This window comes from Vespa crabro, chromosome 8 (assembly GCF_910589235.1).
Source record: "Vespa crabro chromosome 8, iyVesCrab1.2, whole genome shotgun sequence".
NCBI lineage: Eukaryota > Metazoa > Arthropoda > Insecta > Hymenoptera > Vespidae > Vespa > Vespa crabro.
The window spans coordinates 2550839-2568977 of record NC_060962.1 but is presented as its reverse complement, the minus strand read 5'-3'; the positions used below and the strand labels follow the sequence as shown (position 1 = coordinate 2568977).

The following is an 18139-nucleotide window of genomic DNA, read 5'->3' as shown; positions in this document are numbered from 1 at the left end:
GAAAATCATATGGAAATACATAAATTAAAGAACTATTAGTGTATATATAAAATATTTAAAATGTATGAATCAATAAATTGGGAAAAAAATAATATCTCTCTAAACATATATTCATGTGATATCGAACGAATCTAAATCGAGTGTCGTATTTCACAATAGCGGTATTCTTTTTCCTGTAAATCCCTGAACAAATGATCGAATTGCAAAAGTACATAGTTTGACTCGTATATCGAATATCAGTGACAAGATATCTTTCAGAATGATTTCTATTTGTTTTAAAATAAAAATAGGAAACAATGATATCCTAAATAGAAAATAATTAGATATCTAATTGTAAATAACCATACCACGATTTTTTCTGTTTTACTATATTTTCATATTCTATAAAACAAATTCTAATATTTATATCGAAATCCTTTCAATTGAAAAATTTCACGTATTTAAGAAAGAAAAGGAAATGATAGTATCATTCCGTTTCTTAAACTTTATCGATATATCAATACTTAAGTACCAGTCGAAATATTTTTTAAAAGAAGGTCCGCACTGAATTTCTTCATGAGAACGTCAAAGAACACAAGTAAGCTTTTTCATCCCTAGGACTCGTTGCTAACATTGAAACGTCGTCACGTTCTTGCAAAGGCACAGCAGAATTCGTCGTCACATTTCCGTCACGTTCCACGGTAGCTCGCTAACCCAATAGCCGGCTGACTCGTCCTCGAGCAAACCACTCTCCGTTCTCAACTCTGAGAATTCGGAACGAATGTTAGCAGCTCTTTCGTCTTCTTCGCTTTCTGTCCACTATCTCTCTCTCTCTCTCTCTCTCTCTCTCTCTCTCTCTTTCTCTCTCTTTTCACGTACTGTCGAAAACACACTGGTAAAGGACAAAGAAAGAAAATAAAGGAAAGAAAGAAGGAAAAGAATCTAAGAGGAAAATAACATGAAAAAAAGAGAAGAGAAAGATAAAAAGAAAGAAAAGATCTCAAAAAAGTATAAAGAGATAGAGTTGAAAAAAGAAAGAAAGGAAAAGGAAAAAAAAAGAAAGAAATGATATAACAAGAAAATATATTACTTGAGAGAATTCTAATAAAAGACAAGAAAGAGTGAAATGATAAAAAAAGAAAAACTAACATAGAAGTGGAAAAATGTCATTTTCTTGAGTCATATTTATATTGTATTCGTTATATACCTTATATTGATATATTGATATCGTGAAACGTCTTGTTGTTTTTAGTTATCTGACATTGCTAACCATTTATTTCTAAGGGATGTGTATGAATTTTTCATGTACTTTCCATTCTATTTACATATGTAGGCGTATGAATATACATCCAAATTATTTCGAAAAAACTGACAATTATTGAACAAATAAACATAATAATAACTCGTAAATAATTAGTAAAGTAAAGAGATAAAACAGATATCATAGGAAAAATCGTTTTGTCATTTATATGAATTTTATTATCCTTTTAATAACGTTGTTTTAAAATCGTATTTAAACATTTACATTTACAGAATACATAATCCCATTTACGCGAAAAAGTGTAGAACACTTTCTATAACATAGTTGTCTTCTTGGTCTATCGACGGACTCCTATAGAATATCATATTACGTTGCCGCAAGACATCGATTGACCCTGCAAAATGCATCGAATCGAATAAAAATTCAATTTCTACGAATGTTCAGTGCTACACTAAACGACTTTACGTCTTTTTCACAACAAATTTTGAGGATTCCAGGATTGTCTAGTAATTTCACGTTCGAATTGTGTCAAGAGATCGATTATTATTGATGGATTAGGTTACATCAAAGTATAATATTCGTGGTGTTCAAACTTTATTTTTCTAAAATGAAATTGTGAACTTTGTTTATTTTTCCTTCTTTTTAACATCCTTTTCTTTTTTTCTTAGAACGCATCTTCGTTCTTCAATTTCTTCTATTTTTTCTTTTTTTTCATTTTTTGTTCACAAAAACGTTAAAGAATGACAGAAAATCATTCGGTGATTACACACTCGCGTTCTTATTTTCACGTGCATGCACTAGATATATCAGAAGGGTGATTTTGTGCCGTTTGCGGTGCATTCCGGAACTATTTCTCCCTTTTCTATCCTCTCTTCTCTTTTCTCGTTGTACGGCTTCGAATCGTTGGAGAGGTAAAATGTTTCCTGTCACTGTATACATATTCGTAGAAGTGAGAAACATATACTTTCATGCTTTTCTCTTTCTCTTTTTCACTCCTTTCCGAAAAGACACATACGGCTTCCTTGAAGCCAATCCGTACTGAGTTACTTTTTTTTACAGGCTTATCGACCAAGTATATTTCTTTCTATATCTGCGACATGAATTTCTTTTACGCCTTCTACTCCAGTTTCTTAGAAACTGCGCTTTGCAAATATAGAAAGGAACGAACGAAATTTAAGCAAAAATCTGCATCGAATAAAATAAAAAACGTAAGACGTTTATTAATGATCTATGAATGATAATTTAGATTTATTTATTGATATTTGTAAGATATGTAAATTTTATTTGTCGATATTATGATATTTAAGACCTTATATATATTCATAATCAGTAGTTTAGAAGTTATTTCTAATCTTTCCAAGTATAATCGATTAAATCAAGTAGGCCATAAATCGTACGTAATACTAATATTAGCGCACTCGAGAATGGTGAACAATCTGCAAGGGTAAATCGAAGTACCTTATGGTAATGTTAGGTAAACACATAACAGGTAAGAGGTAAGTCAATCGAGAAACAATAAACATACCAGCACACAATCGATAAACAATGTGTGACTCTAATAGATTTGTCACTTGATTACATTCGCCAATTTGATAGAATCTTTGTTAACAAACTTACTAACATTAATAAAAAACTAATAAAAAAACTAGGGCATAAGACGACAAAAAGTGCCAATTTGATTAATTGTAATTCGATGTAATCTATATTTTGATGGTAAAAAAGATAATTATCGAACTTTAACGTAGATTAATGTAATTAAATGAAAGAATAATAATCGTAAAATAACAGTTAATGAAATTTCCGTTTTATTACTATTTACTGAAGAAGAAATAAGAAGAATTAAAAAAGTAAAAGATTTTTTTAAAATTCTACCATTACTATTATTAAATAGTAAAAAAGGTAGAAAGAAAAAAGATTTTTATAAGAAAAGTAAAGAAGAAAAAAGTTCTATGCGGTTTAGCTCTAAGAAATGAAAGACGGAAATACGGAAAAATAAAAGAGTATACTGAATAAGAGAGATTATAAAGTAGTAGATAACTACATGAAAGGTAGTCTATGCTTGCACACCTTCTTTGTTTCTGACATAAATTAGCATAATTCAGTATCGTGTTCGACTAAGAGACGATGTGTATGCGCACGAATCTCTACATCAGTGGTCTGGCGTATTAATAAACGCTAGCTTGCATGCTTTCATGATTTTCTTCGATACAACACGACGTCCATGTCTCTAGTTCTGTCCGTGCTAAACGTGAAAAGAACTTTCCTAAGTAGATACTACGAGAAACGGCTTGAACGACGAAAAGACTTTGTATCGACTTACGACGGATTTCAACTACTACCACGTTGCCGTGACACGATTTCGTTTAGTTTTACTTCATTAACGTTCACTTCCTTCGAGCGATAAAATGATTTATAGTTGCCTACAAAGCGATGATAATATAATTTACACGCGTTCATATTAAATATACGATATAGATAGATATAACTTACGTATCATACGTCCGATATATAACAATATTAAATTATTATAAAATAAACAAGCAGATTAGAATCTTGGACAATTTATAACGACGTTCGCTTAAAATCTTGATACTATTATCCATCAGTTAAATATGCATTAACCAAAAGCGAAACAAAAGATGTTGCATCGGACCAAACGTTTATATTGCCAAAAGTCCATTATTTCATAGATACAGCATGACAAAGCCGTTTAAATTAATTCACAATGGAGCTACGATGAGGGTTTACGCCGCAAGTCCGCCCGTTTCTTAACTATGAACATCGAGTATACGTAAAGCACGAGGATTTAATAGCACCTCGTAAACTTCCCCGAGGGATTACGCCGCGGCGATGTAACGCGTGATTGGTCCTCGTGACCTCGGCACTTTCCTACCTTCCGAACTACACATTCAAAGTCACCCCCTTTACCTAACTACCACCACTAGTATTACGATTTTCCTCGTCCCTTCTCCTTTTGCTCCCTCTATCTCTATCTCTCTCTCTCTCTCTCTTTCTCTCTCACTCTCTTCCTCTCCCTCTCACTCTTTCTCTCACTCTCTCACTCTCTCACTCTCTCCCTCTTTTCCTCTTTACCTCTCTCTCTTCCCCTATTTCCTTTCCCTCTTCTCGCTTCATCAAACGGAATTTTCAACACTACTCGAGAACCCCTTGCAAAACCGACAGAATTCGCTCCACCGGATAGATCCAGTTATCGATAGAAGTTTGAATCTCGAAATACACTCGTTTAAAAATTCTTAAATATTCGCCAAACGGTCGTCTATGAAAATCCTTTCACATAGAGAACATTCCCTTTGAATAACATATTTTCAATTATTTTTCAGTGAAATAGAATGTATAAATACCAGAGTGTATCTATTTGTTATTTTTTTCTTCTTTTCCTTTAAATGAATCCTGTAAAGATAAACTATATCTCTTTTTCAATTGATATATTGAAGAAGGATTTAGATACGTGGGTTAAGAAAGTCCTTTTTGTTTTTTCCTAATTATACCTAAGTATCGTTATTTTTTCTATCTAACGATACATCTTATGTTGACCACTCTTAATTAGGTTTACCTCGTTCTTTGGTCACCCTGACCTATACCAATTTATCTTAGCCGCTTCGTAATTCGGGCCATGCCATTTATTTTCCGTGATCGTAAAGGGAAATTCTCTGGACCAGTTGTATCTGTGTTAACGATCGTTAAACTTACTCGAAGCACGAGAGGCTGTAAACATCGGCGGTCGACTGGTGGGTTAAACGATAAAAACGAAAGATATCGGTCGTTAAGAATTAACGATGCGAACACTAAGATCGTCCACTAATACGTAGGATTAACTAAGAAAGATCTGCTGTTTTCTCGGAGAAAAAGAGAAATCAAATGTTTCGCTTGCTTAATTGACACGACAAAGTATTAATGAATATACAGTGTTTGAAACTCATTGTTATAGGATAGACACAATAAGTATTCTGATCCGTTCTATGTTTCTATCATGTAAACATTAAACTATTATGTAAATAAAGGTCTTTTTAGTTATCAAATTCAATGTGATTAAGGATCGAATTCTAAGAAACGAAATAGAAACGAAAAACCAATTCTTTAGACTCCGATTCTTCAGTCAGCTAAGTTTTTCAATGATGATAGTTTTAATGGTCTAACGATTCTTTCTCCCTCCCTCCTCTTTCACATAGTAGTAACTTACGCCTCGGAATTTTCCATAAATTCTTTTAATATAATAAGCAATGTGCGTTTAAGGTTAAGTAGCGTCAAAAGCAAAGAACTTACCCTTTTCCTAAAATTACAAACGTTTAAACAAATTATGAGTTTACGAGTTAGAACAAATACAAGCTCTCGTCTTAATGTTCATCAAACTTTTCAAGCAATCGACACCTTTAAATATGACTTTAAATATTTACTCTCCTAACTAAATATTTAATATATTTCTAAAGTTCCTCTATTCGTTGTATCTGAGCATTTGGTTTTACAAGCCAAATATCTCGGACCTCTCGAATTGTACCCTTAATTAAATTTTTTTCTGAAACTTCAAAACTTTGGTATTTCCAGTTTAGATTACCAAAAAACAAACCAACAGTTGATAATTCATTCCTAATAAATAATCATAATTTTGTTTTATACTTTATAAATTTTATTAAAAAAAGAAATATTAATTTTTAACATACCGATCAAGTTACTGAACAGTAACATACAGTTCGATTTTCCATTTTCAATTAACATTCTATTGTCTTTATATGTAGACATCGATACCACCGAGTTATTTCACGTAATAATGTTGCTCGGAAATAAATAATAAAAATTATAAAAGCTTCGCATTGTAAAAGTTTTATAGTGGCTTCAATGTTTTTGTCCATGCTAAATTTTAATTTCAACTGTCAAATATACAGGCTAGATATAAAAATAACATTACTGTATCGTTAACTGAATTAACACGTTACCAAAATACTTTGGTCGCTTTCTTTTAAATGTGCTCCCATTTTTTTTCTCAAACGTAATAAACAATTCTTCTTGATAGCGAAACGATTGCCAACGATATAGCTTTATATATTGTATATCCATCTATCTCGATAGCCCAGGTTTCAAAGTGAACTCAATGAAAATTGAACGTCGGTGGTTATCGTCAAAGTGGTTGGTCGATTAAAATTTCACGTCGATTTTCCGTATGCAATACTGTATTTCCGAAAGCAATCGTCATTAACGAGTTGCGCAAAGCTGAATATAATGGTACTTATTTATCAGCGGTAAACGTAGTGCTTATCGGCGGAATTATATTTTTATCGTGGCCAACCATCGTAATTTTGAGACCACCGAGGCTGTCGATGACACGTATTTTTCACTAACTCGATAGGGTGTTCGCAATTCATCGAATCGTTTATCGATTTTCACTCTTTCGTTCATTTCTCTTTTTCTTCCCTCCCACCTCTCTCTCTCTCTCTCTCTCTTTTTCTCGTTTTTATATTTGATTACCGATACCTTCCTTTATCGTGACGCTTACCTATTATCGTAATTTGTATCATTGGAAAATGAATTAAATGCATGAAATTAAACACATTATTTATACCTCTCGCATTGGAAACGTGATTTTCATTGGCCATTATTACAAATGAAAATTAAAATGCAAGCCAAACATTTTTTCAATTCGTCAAATTTTTTATAATTATAATTCAGACTGCCAATCCTATACGTGTGCCTTTTGTAGTTGGATTATGAAAGAGAAAAAGAAATAAAAATAAAAGTCTCACACGTGGAATACATAAGCACACGATAGAAGAAAAGGTCTACAGTATATATTAGGGGTAAACGGATCTGACGACTCTTTTTGCACTACTCTATTCATCGTACCTACTGTCGATGTCCTACATTGTCGGTAATACAATAGTAACAATACCATTTATATATGTACATATATATAGATACGTGAATGTCACGTAAGAGTCCTGAGAGTGTGAGTGGGCGATAGCTGGACGTCTGAAAGTTCTGTAGGGCTTCTACGCACGACTGATTCTGCGCGCTTGGTTAAGAGGATTTTTGACTCACCCTTATTCGACCACAACACTCAAACCACCCTTCTTTTCTCTTTCTTCTTTTATCCATTGCTATATAGACACCACTCAGTTTCTTTCTCTTCCTTTTTTTCTTTTTCACTTTCTCATATACCCTTGTACACACACACATACATCCACTGTATCTCTTTTTCACATGTATTTCTATGTCCAGATACGCAACGATTCCTTTTCCGTTGTCCTTTGATAATACGATCGGTTCGATGAGTTTGCGAAAGCGATGTTTTATTTAATGAACAATTCCATTCGATCTTCTACCACTAACGTTTATTGATAATTAATAGACTAATAGCTTAGGTCAGAACATTAAAGGAACCGAAATTGAATTGTACGAGTATCTTATCTTATTATGTGTCCTTTTTGATTATTTTTTTAAAAATCGATTTGATAGTTCGATATTAAAAGGCTCAAGACGATTATGATATATATGTAAATCGAATGCCGAATAGTATATTAAATTTGTTAATATTTGATATGTAGTAAGTTATCGATAGGGATATACATAAATATGTCGAAAAGAAGGAAATAACTTACGGAAACTAGTAAAGCGGCTGCACGCCTGGAAAAGTGTCGTGAGTCTTCGTTCCATCGAGCTTCGGAAATAGATCTGAAATAAAAAATGTAGATATTTTAATGCTCAATGCAGTATCAATTTAATTTAAAAAACGAAATTTTAATTAGACCTGGTGATCACATTTTCGCACATGCATATTAACTAATTTGATCTTTCTAACTTAAATACTTAATGCTGAATCGCTCTTCAATCTGTCACTTTTTATCACTCGTATCAAATACGAAAATTTGCATGGACCTTAATAATTTATTCAAAAGAATAGTTTTATTTTTGAATAAATTATAAAAATACGTATGAATAGGAATTTTTCAGAAATTCATTATGCAAACCAGTTACTTTTAAACTCTATATAACAATTATGTGAAAATGCAAGCGTTTTTATATGAAAATTTCACGAGATTATACAAAAACATTAAGTTCGTTATTTAATTAGACTACAAATTAAGCGTTAATTAAAATTTATTATCTGTATCTTTAAACAGAACTACTATTGTCCGTACTCTTTGATAATTCAAATGCATTTTTATCTTATTACGATTATTAATTAAAATACTTGATGTAATATCGATCAAACAAGATTTTTTTTTTCAAAAGGTGTATCACAAAAATATTATTCGCAAAAAGATGTAATTCTTACTATTTAATAATTTATAAAAGTATATTGTCATTTTTTTTATAGTTTTAAATAAATAACCATTTATGTATAACGTAGTTTATAAGAAGTTAAGTCCATATTAACGAAGCATAAATTTTATTTCTAAAAATGAAGAACCACTATCGTTATCGTTAATTTCGCATGGCTATGAATGTGTTTCCGCACTTAAACTCACCTCCTGATTGAATGCCAGGAACGACAAAGATCGTAAAGAAGGTTTAGGAGTAGAACTGTAACACCGGTTTCCTTAGCCAACATTGACAGGGTACCAAGACACACACTGCTCCACACATAGGCTGTCTGCTGACTGTAACAAAAGCAATTCCCTCAGGTTTAATTAAATAGGTTTATTTTATGAGCCAAATCACTGCTAAAGAAGAAATGTCAACAATTTTCCCGTAAAATGTCAAACACATTACGCGTGATATTTATAATTTTTTTTTAAACGATTGTATTCTCGATTGAGAACAAGATTACATTGCTTTCATAAAGTGTAGTACAGTATCGTATTTTCTAATAGAACAAAGAATAGGACACGCATTTATTTCATGTGAGTAAATACTTCAACGAACAAAAGTATCTACAAAACTATTTAATTATGAAACCTCTTTTTCTATTCTCTTATTTTCTTTTTTTGAACACTTTGCATTCGACTAGACTATTGTTTCGTTCCGGATAGCTTCGAAAAGTAAGATAAAGAACAATCATACATTTTCTCACAAGAACTTATAATTAAATATTTCGACTCGTCCAATTAAATGCTGAGCTCTATAGATCTATATTTAGATGCTCGTTAATATCTTTTGTATGCTTCATCCTTACTTCGAACAAGTTTCCACAACGAATGAATTATTATTAAAGAAGTTGGTAGAAACTTGACATTCCGTTAAAATAGTTTCGAACGATTTTTTTGTTCAAGAGAGAGAGAGAGAGAGAGAGAGAGAGAGAGAGAGAGAGAAAGTCGAAGAAAGAAACTAGAGGAAGAGAAATGCCAGTCTTGAGAAGTTGTCCAAGAGTGAATGACCTACTATGAAACTTACGCTTCAATTTATTTCAAGTTCTGTTAAATTATTTTTATTTCGGTATTAAGCCGTACATATGTTTTTATTGAAACTTTTCCTCAAATGAAAAATGGTTTGATTTTTTCTTTCTTTTTTGTTTCTCCCTAAATTCCTTTAAGATGAGATCGCTTACGAGAAAATAAAAACGTCGATGTTGATAAACAATTTTCACCAATCTTCTTTTCTCAGAATACGATAGATGTATTGGTATACATGCTCGTCTAGCATTTTACGTACATAAATCAACGCCGAGAGGCAGATCCGTTACAAGATGTCATTCGGGATTTCGATGGTGACAGATAGAGGGTTCAGGAGGCATGGGTAAAAGGTTGAAGAGTGGAATGACGTAAAACAAGAGTGCTTGACCGAATAGACTTGAATATATATACGGGTTCAAGACGAAAAAAACGTATTGCACTTATTAAGCTTTCTAATAACATACTTCGTCGATATGAACTAAAAAATTGATCTCAACAAAGTTGTAAGTGATCTTCAGTTTTTGGATTTCAAATAACTCGTTTCTATTCTCTTCTGCTAAAAAGAGATACAAATTTTTGTAATATGAAAGTATAAAAATATATTTTTTTAATTATCAAAGAACTTTCATAAAAATTTCATTTAAGATTTTTATAATCTTCAGCTATTTTTATAAAATGAACATCATTTCGATTGAAAAATACTAAATCATACTGTGATTTATTTAAGAATAGAATATCGTTTCTCAAAGACATTCATCGACTACTTATTGAACAAAAGGGTCGTCTTTTAATAACAAAAATTTGATTGTAATAAACTCTTCGCTGTGAACGTTGCTACCTTCATATAAACTTCGTTTAGTTGATAGATTCAATGAAGCTACAAATTAATGATGCACTTGTAATTTACTTAACAATGCCCCTTTAACGTGTTCGAGGGAGTTCCTTTTTCGGACTTGTAATGAGATCGAACCAACTTTCAATACAATTATTAATAAGTAACGACATCGAGAGCTCGCTTCAAAATGCTGATTTTCACGTTCACTAGACTTTTATTCTTTCAGTGAACTTTTTAATATTAATTAAATAAAAGTAGAAATCTTTATAATATTATATAAAAGACATGGATGTTTAATTTCATGAAAGAGATCTTTTCAATCTATGCCCATTTATATACATAAAGATACTTATATTTCTTACTCTAGATAGAAAATGGAATTATATGTCTTAAGATTAATTTATATAAAATTATGACACTTATCTGATAAAAGAAAAAAAAAGAAAATGAAAAAGAACAATATGAGGATTATTTGTTGTGGCAAGGAAAAAGGAAGAAATGGAGAAAAAGAGGAAAATGGAATAAGGTGGAAATATATGGCACTATGAAAACATAGGTTTAATAACGTAGACAGATAGAAACTATACACACATTCCATCGTTGAATACAAGAATAAACAGGAACAATGAAAAAAGTGGAACACTGAACGTAGTAGTGTTCCTCGTTTGCTCTTTCGTATATATATCCGTGATTCATTACTTAAAATGATGACGGTTGACCTATTAACCTTCTTTTTTTTATTTTTGTCGCACTCTTTGATTCCTTCATCACTCTTTCTTTTATTTTCTATTCGATCATATTTTATTCCATTTCCCTCTTGACATGTTAATTTCTAATGGTATACATTTTTTCGAGTTAAATTATCAATAATAATGGGAAGGGTCATTACGATATTCAATATCATAGCGAATGATTAAATAAAATCAATTAATTAAATTCATTGTAGATGTATAGGACGAAGCCGGAAATAAATGCAAATATTAACTCCTTTATTTTGCATCTTCATTTACGAAAATTAATACTATTTCAAGATAAAACCTAGAAAACATCGTGGCATTGTCATTTAAGAATTAATTAATCTTTGATTAAACAATGAAGAAACTATGTAATTTCTGTCATAGTTTCATTCTCTCTTTCTTATTATCGTTTATAAATTTTAAATTAGTATTTTTAAATTAGTATTATATCCAATGTTTGTTTGAATTTTTAGAAAAATATGGCAATAATAAAAATAGAATAATGAACATCATCCAAACGGTTAGCTTTAAAAGAGATTTATTTATTCGCTTCTATAATAAGACAATGTAATCGTTTTAGTTATTTATCTTTCGTGTAGTATAAAGAAACTAATAAAAAATCCGACGTCTATTTTAATTTAACGTTTCTCAATGTCACTTTGATTATTCGTAAGGTCGACAACGAACGTGCGCGCGCACGCGATACTTTCTATGAAGCATTTACTAGCAAACTGATACCTTCGTTTTTCTTTCTTTCTTTCTCTCTCTCTCTCTCTCTCTCTCTCTCTCTCTCTCTCTCTCTCTCTCTCTCTTTTCCTCTCTTTGGGAATATCGCGAACGTTTACAAAGAAATGCATAGAATTTTTTAACGCAAAAGCTTAGGAAAAAAGTGGGTCGTCTTGCATACAATATGAAGCAGACAAAATGTGAGCAAAATTCCAAGAGATGCCTCGTTTTAGCTTCCTGCCATAATGATTTCTCAGACGAAAAACCTAGTTTCTCTTAACATTCAGATACGATGGATTTACTGAGACACGTTTCAGGTCGCGCAGTATTCAGAAAACGTCCCAAATGTATCGACGAAATACAGATAAAATCTTGACATTTAAAAGACACATTGTTTATGTATTTCTATCTTATAATATAACTTCTTACACTGAATAGAATACTAAGAGTGTTTATTATTGATTTATATAATGCAGAAAATATTAAAAAAAAATTCCTTTCATTTTTCTACGATTCATTTTGAATAAATAACCGTCTTATTTTTGATCAATATAGGACATTAAATATATAATTACATCAGAACACTTGTTACGTTCATATATCAAACAGTCCATCGATGTTACGCATTATCTGTAAAATGGAAGATCGATGACCCGAAAAAATTGATGTCAAAATAAGTTAAACTCACCCATGATAAGCCAGGAAAGAGAGTAGGAAAAAGATGCAGGCGAGAACATCCGCTCTCCCGACGATGCCAGTCACCTGAAATAAAAAGAGAAGCAAAAATCTTGAAATGTAATATCGTAAATGGCATCCGATTTATCGATTTTTCTTATATCACTTCTTTCTACTATCAATGACATTTTTTTATATATTTCCTAATAACCCATAAATTATTACAATTACTTTGTGAACAACGCGTTGATATCATAGATATCTATTGCTTTTTATTTTGAAATTATTGAATCATTTATATGCTTAACAAGATTAAAATTAAATATTTATTATAACCATAAAACGTTAAATTTAATCGTGGCACTGTACTAATTACGATGACAACGACGAAATTTACATTACAGAAATTAAACAGGTCTCTACGTTTTCGAAAGAAAAGAAAGAAATGAAAAATAAGATGAACATTAAGAACGAAATAGAAAAATCAGAAAGAATAAGAAAGTGAAAGAGAACTCTTAGTACGAAGCTTATCAGCGAAAGCATCGTCAGTGAATAATCGTAATTCCAAAGGATTTCGGAGAACTACCGCCGGAAACTGGACTTCCTTCCTTCCTTCCTTTCTTCCTTCCGTTCTTTCTTTTTCTTTTACTCCTTCTTTTGCTTCCACCCATCCAATTGCAGTACCAGGTGCACTTCGAAAATTTACGGAGCCCGTCTATCACGATAGAGTATCCCGACTTGCCATCCCTAACGAATTAATTCCGCGGGGTAGTTCCTATATAGAGTGAGAGAACGAAGGCGAAAAAGGGAAAAAAACGAAGTCAAAGAAACTAAGATATAAAGGATCGAGTCAAAAGGAAAAGAGTTTGGGAATATGTAAAAACGGTGAGAAATCAAGGGATTTACTCGAATCTATCTTATTACGGTGTGAAATTATAGTCTTTCTTTTATTACCTTCCTAAACAGATACATCGAATAAATTTTCAACAGTTCTTTTATTTTCTCCTTAGCTGAAAAATGGCATTTGGAAAGAAACTCTTTAAATGTACGATATACTTGAAAACGAAAACTAATTTATACTCTTTAACGTAACACATCATTTTATTTTATATTATCAGGTATTCGTTCTTAAATTTCGTCTACGAATTCAGTCATATTTTAGTAAATAGTTCAATGACATCTATAAACAGAATCCATTACGGATAGATATTAATATTATCATTAAATTGGAAACTGTAATTACTGATACGAGAGACAGTGATGAATATTCACTTTCAATCGGGCAAGGGGCATGTCGAGAAGTAATTAATCATAGAGTTAAAACGACGTGACAACAAAAGTGGGTCATGTATTTACGCACTCGAAGAAAAAACAGACATCGAATCATAACTCACGTTCCTATAATTTCCAAGTTTAGATCTCATTAATATATCTACAATCTATATATATTTACAAGATGTTCTGTTTAAAGTTTCGACCACGATTATTCCCGAAACTAAAATGAAAAATGAAATGAAACAAATTATTATTATTATTATTGATAGATTTATCTAATTCTGTGGGTTACAAAAGATTGGTAGAAATCACGCACAAAAGATAATATTTTATTAATGTCAAGATGGATAAAAACAGATCATGGAGTATTTTATTGAAGGTCGAAAAACCATGATCGAAGGTCCTACTTAAGATAACAGAGATTATCCTTACTACCTCGTGATAAATTTCTTATGTGCCCTCGGATATATTGGAAAGGATAACTGACAACATACCAAAATATCAAAGATTGTTCCAATTGACCGTAATATGATAAAGATTTATATCGAGACTTATTTATAAAGTGCATGGAATGGTTTTAAATATCAACAATTTAATTGCTTCATTTGTTTCTTATAAAATGCCATATATATTATTTGGTTATTATCGTAATCGTACATTTTATGTATTTACAATATTGATTTCAAGTATATTTATGACAATAAAACAAATGGTAAATACAATAAAATGGAATAATACTTTCTTTATTTTATAATTATTAATACATTTATAAATTTTTAGAATAAGATATGAAATATTTATGTTTTTATAAAATGAATGGAAAAAATATATTTCTCGAAGAAGGAAAAAATATTTTTAAAATTCTTTGAAATACCTAATTGTATATCGAAATTATTTCCCGAGAAATATACCATTAACTCGATAAATCAAGCCGAACTTTTTATTAAATTGTATGGAACTAGATCACGTTTTCCGACGAAGATTCATGTTCGTCGATATAAAAGGTCCTCGCTTTTCTTTACCTTATAAGAAAGGTTGGAAGGATAACCATCGAGAGAAGCGTGCGTTCGGCCAACTCGTTGCTAGTTTGCTCCAGTTACTGTACTTAGCTCTAACTCCATTACCATCTCACTCGTTCGAGAGTTCTAATTGATTATATGGAGCGGTAGTTCCCTTGGAGTTCGCTCGTTACTTGGAGGCTGCTCATCCACCCTTCTTATTTTATCTCTTCTTACCCTCAACTTCTCCTTCTTCTACTCTTTCTACGCCGACCATCGTATCTTTTACTTGGAGGAGTTATATTTACGAGTTACGTTACGAATAAACGACGATAATATAGAAAAGATACTTGGAGCCTAAATAAGTATAATAGCTTGGTTGCTAGAGTAATCGACTAACTTTTTCTTTATGATCGTTTTTTTCTTTCTTTTCCTTTTTTCTTTTTTCTTTTTTTTCTTTTAGAATCAAATAAACAACTTTTTCAGTTTACATCCATTAAAAGTCTATTTTTCTGATATAAATAAAAATTATTTGAATATTTTGTAATCGTCACATACAGCTGTCTTTTTATATTTGTATTTACAATTAGAAATATAGAAATATAGGGAAAAAATCTACTGTGGATAAAATGCCCTTTTCGGTTGGAAACACACATTTCACATATTCACACGCACATGGTTCCTAAAAGTTTTGGTATAATTTCATCTCTTTTTTACGCCGAGTGCACCGTTTAATTGCCTTCCAACGTTTAATTCTCATATTTTTACTCGGTAACTGGGGTTGCGTTCAACGGTGACTGATTTTCCATTGATAAACTTGTTCCTTCTTGTATTAAAGTAATCAAGAATCTAGTATTCAAGGATAAATATGTGTTAAAGATCTTTTATAATATCTCTCAGTAAATAAATATATTTTAATTGTGCAAATATAATAAGAAGAAAAAGAGTGGATCATATTGGTAAAATAAAATATAGAGATGATAAATTTATCGAGAGAAAACAAAACGAGAGAGGAAAAATTCGAAATAGGAAATCGAACAAGCCTTATCATCGTGAACTGTCATTCTTTCTTCTGTTTTTGCTCTAACAATATCTGACAACGACATTTCGTATGATTAAAGAGCTATTATTCACCTCGGTAACCCTTATCGATTGATAAACCTCTATCATATACGAATGCAATGCGTGTTTCGAATTACGTCGAGAAGTAGCGAAAAATATTTTTTAATATTATAAAAGTCTGATAATGATGATCAAAAAAATGATGAATTAATAGTCAACCGTTATTATATATTTTTATTTGCAGATTTTTTCTTCTTTTCATCTACGAATAAAAATATTATAATATAAACGAGATTTTTAAATAACGAGTCACAATAGTTCGTAATTACAATGGGTGACAGAATATAAATATTGTTAAAAATGAAAAATGTTCAAAATTGAAAAAAGCATTTGTGGTCAAATTTTCCCTTTTTCCTTTGTGTTCGTAATATAGATAAGTTCGTATACTATCGGAAAACAGTACATATATCTTGTTTATGTGTTTCTTTGTAATCGTAGATAAGAAATCTTTCGTACGGATAAAAGATCGACGCGTATATCTTGTTAAAGCATCGCAAGCTACTTCCGGATCTTTCTTTTCATTCTTTTGTATGCATTAAAGCAAGAGTATAACGATCAAGTACATAAAGTAGAGGATAGATCATGAGGATGAAATGTATCAGCTCTAAGGCTTGTATTATCTTTCACGTAAAAAAATAAATGGATGACGAGTAATATTCGTTTAGAAGAATATAAATTTTTCGTATAACGTTAAGAATTTCGGTTTTAATCATACGAAAATCGATGGAAAGAATGAAAATAAGAAATAGCTACGATAACATAGAAAATAAAAGCAATATTCAAGAATCAAAATTTATGTCGGATAGCACGATGCTTTCAACGAATCATCAACATAGATCTCTTTTACGTTGTACAGTTTAAAAGGTTTAAAGGCGTAATCCGAATGGAGTGGCACAGTGCACTCGTTTGATCTAATTAACGCACACCGAGTGTACGTGATCGCGTCCTTCGCATAAAGATAAGAGGACATTAAATGTATGAATATAAAGAGAATGTTAGTTCCATTGATAAGATGTCAATCACACTGTCATTATATTTTAGTACAGTACTATCCTGAGGTATCGCTGGCTTTGGACTAAAAGCTGAATTATTCATAGAAAACAAAATTATATTAATATAATCGGAGAAAAATCTGGTTATGTAAATCATAAGGTAAATGACCATTGTTATTAATCGATTAACTTCGCAAAAGATATTCCATTCAAACATTTGTATCACAAAATGTATCTTTTTTTTAAGAAATTCAATGTTTTGAAATTGTAATGTTACAAGAGACTTTATTATAGTACATTTTAGATAATAAGTAAAACGATGTCGTTAACCTTTCTTTTTATTTGTTCTATAAGAAAGAAATAATAGTCACAAAGATCATCAGAGAAATGAAAATGGAAAAATGTATAAAGAAAGAGAAGAATAAAAAGAGATTAGCTATTTTTTGAATAAGAAAGAAAGAGTACAAGAGATGAGCTGTCTTGCCAAAAATCTTTAATGTTACAGACGGCTTATTTAAAAACATTAAATCTGCCGTCTGATAATATAAGATTGTCACAATTTGGAAAGTGTTACTATTTCCCATTCTTAATTTCTTATTTATTTTCGTTTCCAACTGTATCCTGACAACGACGTCGTTAACCTCGTCTAAAACTCGTCTCGGTGGTTGGCAACAGGAAAGGGTAACGGAGTGTAAACGTTGAAAATGAAAAGAACGACTAGGTATTTTGTTTCTCTTTTCATTTCTTTTGCTTTTTATTTTTGCTACTCATTTTCTCTCATTTTATTACGATGAAGTTTATAACAGTCTGATAACTTTTTCTTTGAATTCTCGAAAGTGAAAATACGATTATTAATCGAACGAGGAAAATCTTACATTTCTAACTACATTTCGCATACTATGTTCTTACTGAAAGTATTCCCTTTAATTACCGAATTTACTTCTCGATATCGCAAACTCAAAGTGTTTAATTGAATTCTCCTCGATAGCGGTCGGTATCGTGCACTTGACTACACTTAATAAGTTTTCATTAAGAATAAGTGCATAATCGCTTTTCTCCAAAGTTGTACTTTATTTTCTCTAACTGCTTGATGTTATCCTTGTAAAAATAATTGCTTTCTATTCAACCATTTCTTTCTTTTTAAATATCGTAAGACTCGTGATAAAACTTATATCTTGTATCTTGACGTTAAGA

At 31.1% G+C, this 18139-nt stretch overlaps 1 protein-coding gene across 3 annotated transcripts in view; it reads right to left on the bottom strand.

The window, feature by feature from the left end:
* LOC124425992 (protein O-mannosyl-transferase TMTC1-like) overlaps positions 1–18139 on the bottom strand; it is a 151131-nt gene that overhangs the window by 60767 nt on the left and 72225 nt on the right. For all 3 annotated transcript variants that reach the window (XM_046967174.1, XM_046967176.1, XM_046967175.1), the window contains 3 exons: positions 12572–12645; positions 8722–8853; positions 7852–7924 (listed from right to left, as the gene is read on the bottom strand). In XM_046967174.1, coding sequence (XP_046823130.1) covers positions 7852–7924; positions 8722–8853; positions 12572–12645 — 279 coding nt within the window. The remainder of the gene's footprint in view (positions 1–7851; positions 7925–8721; positions 8854–12571; positions 12646–18139) is intronic.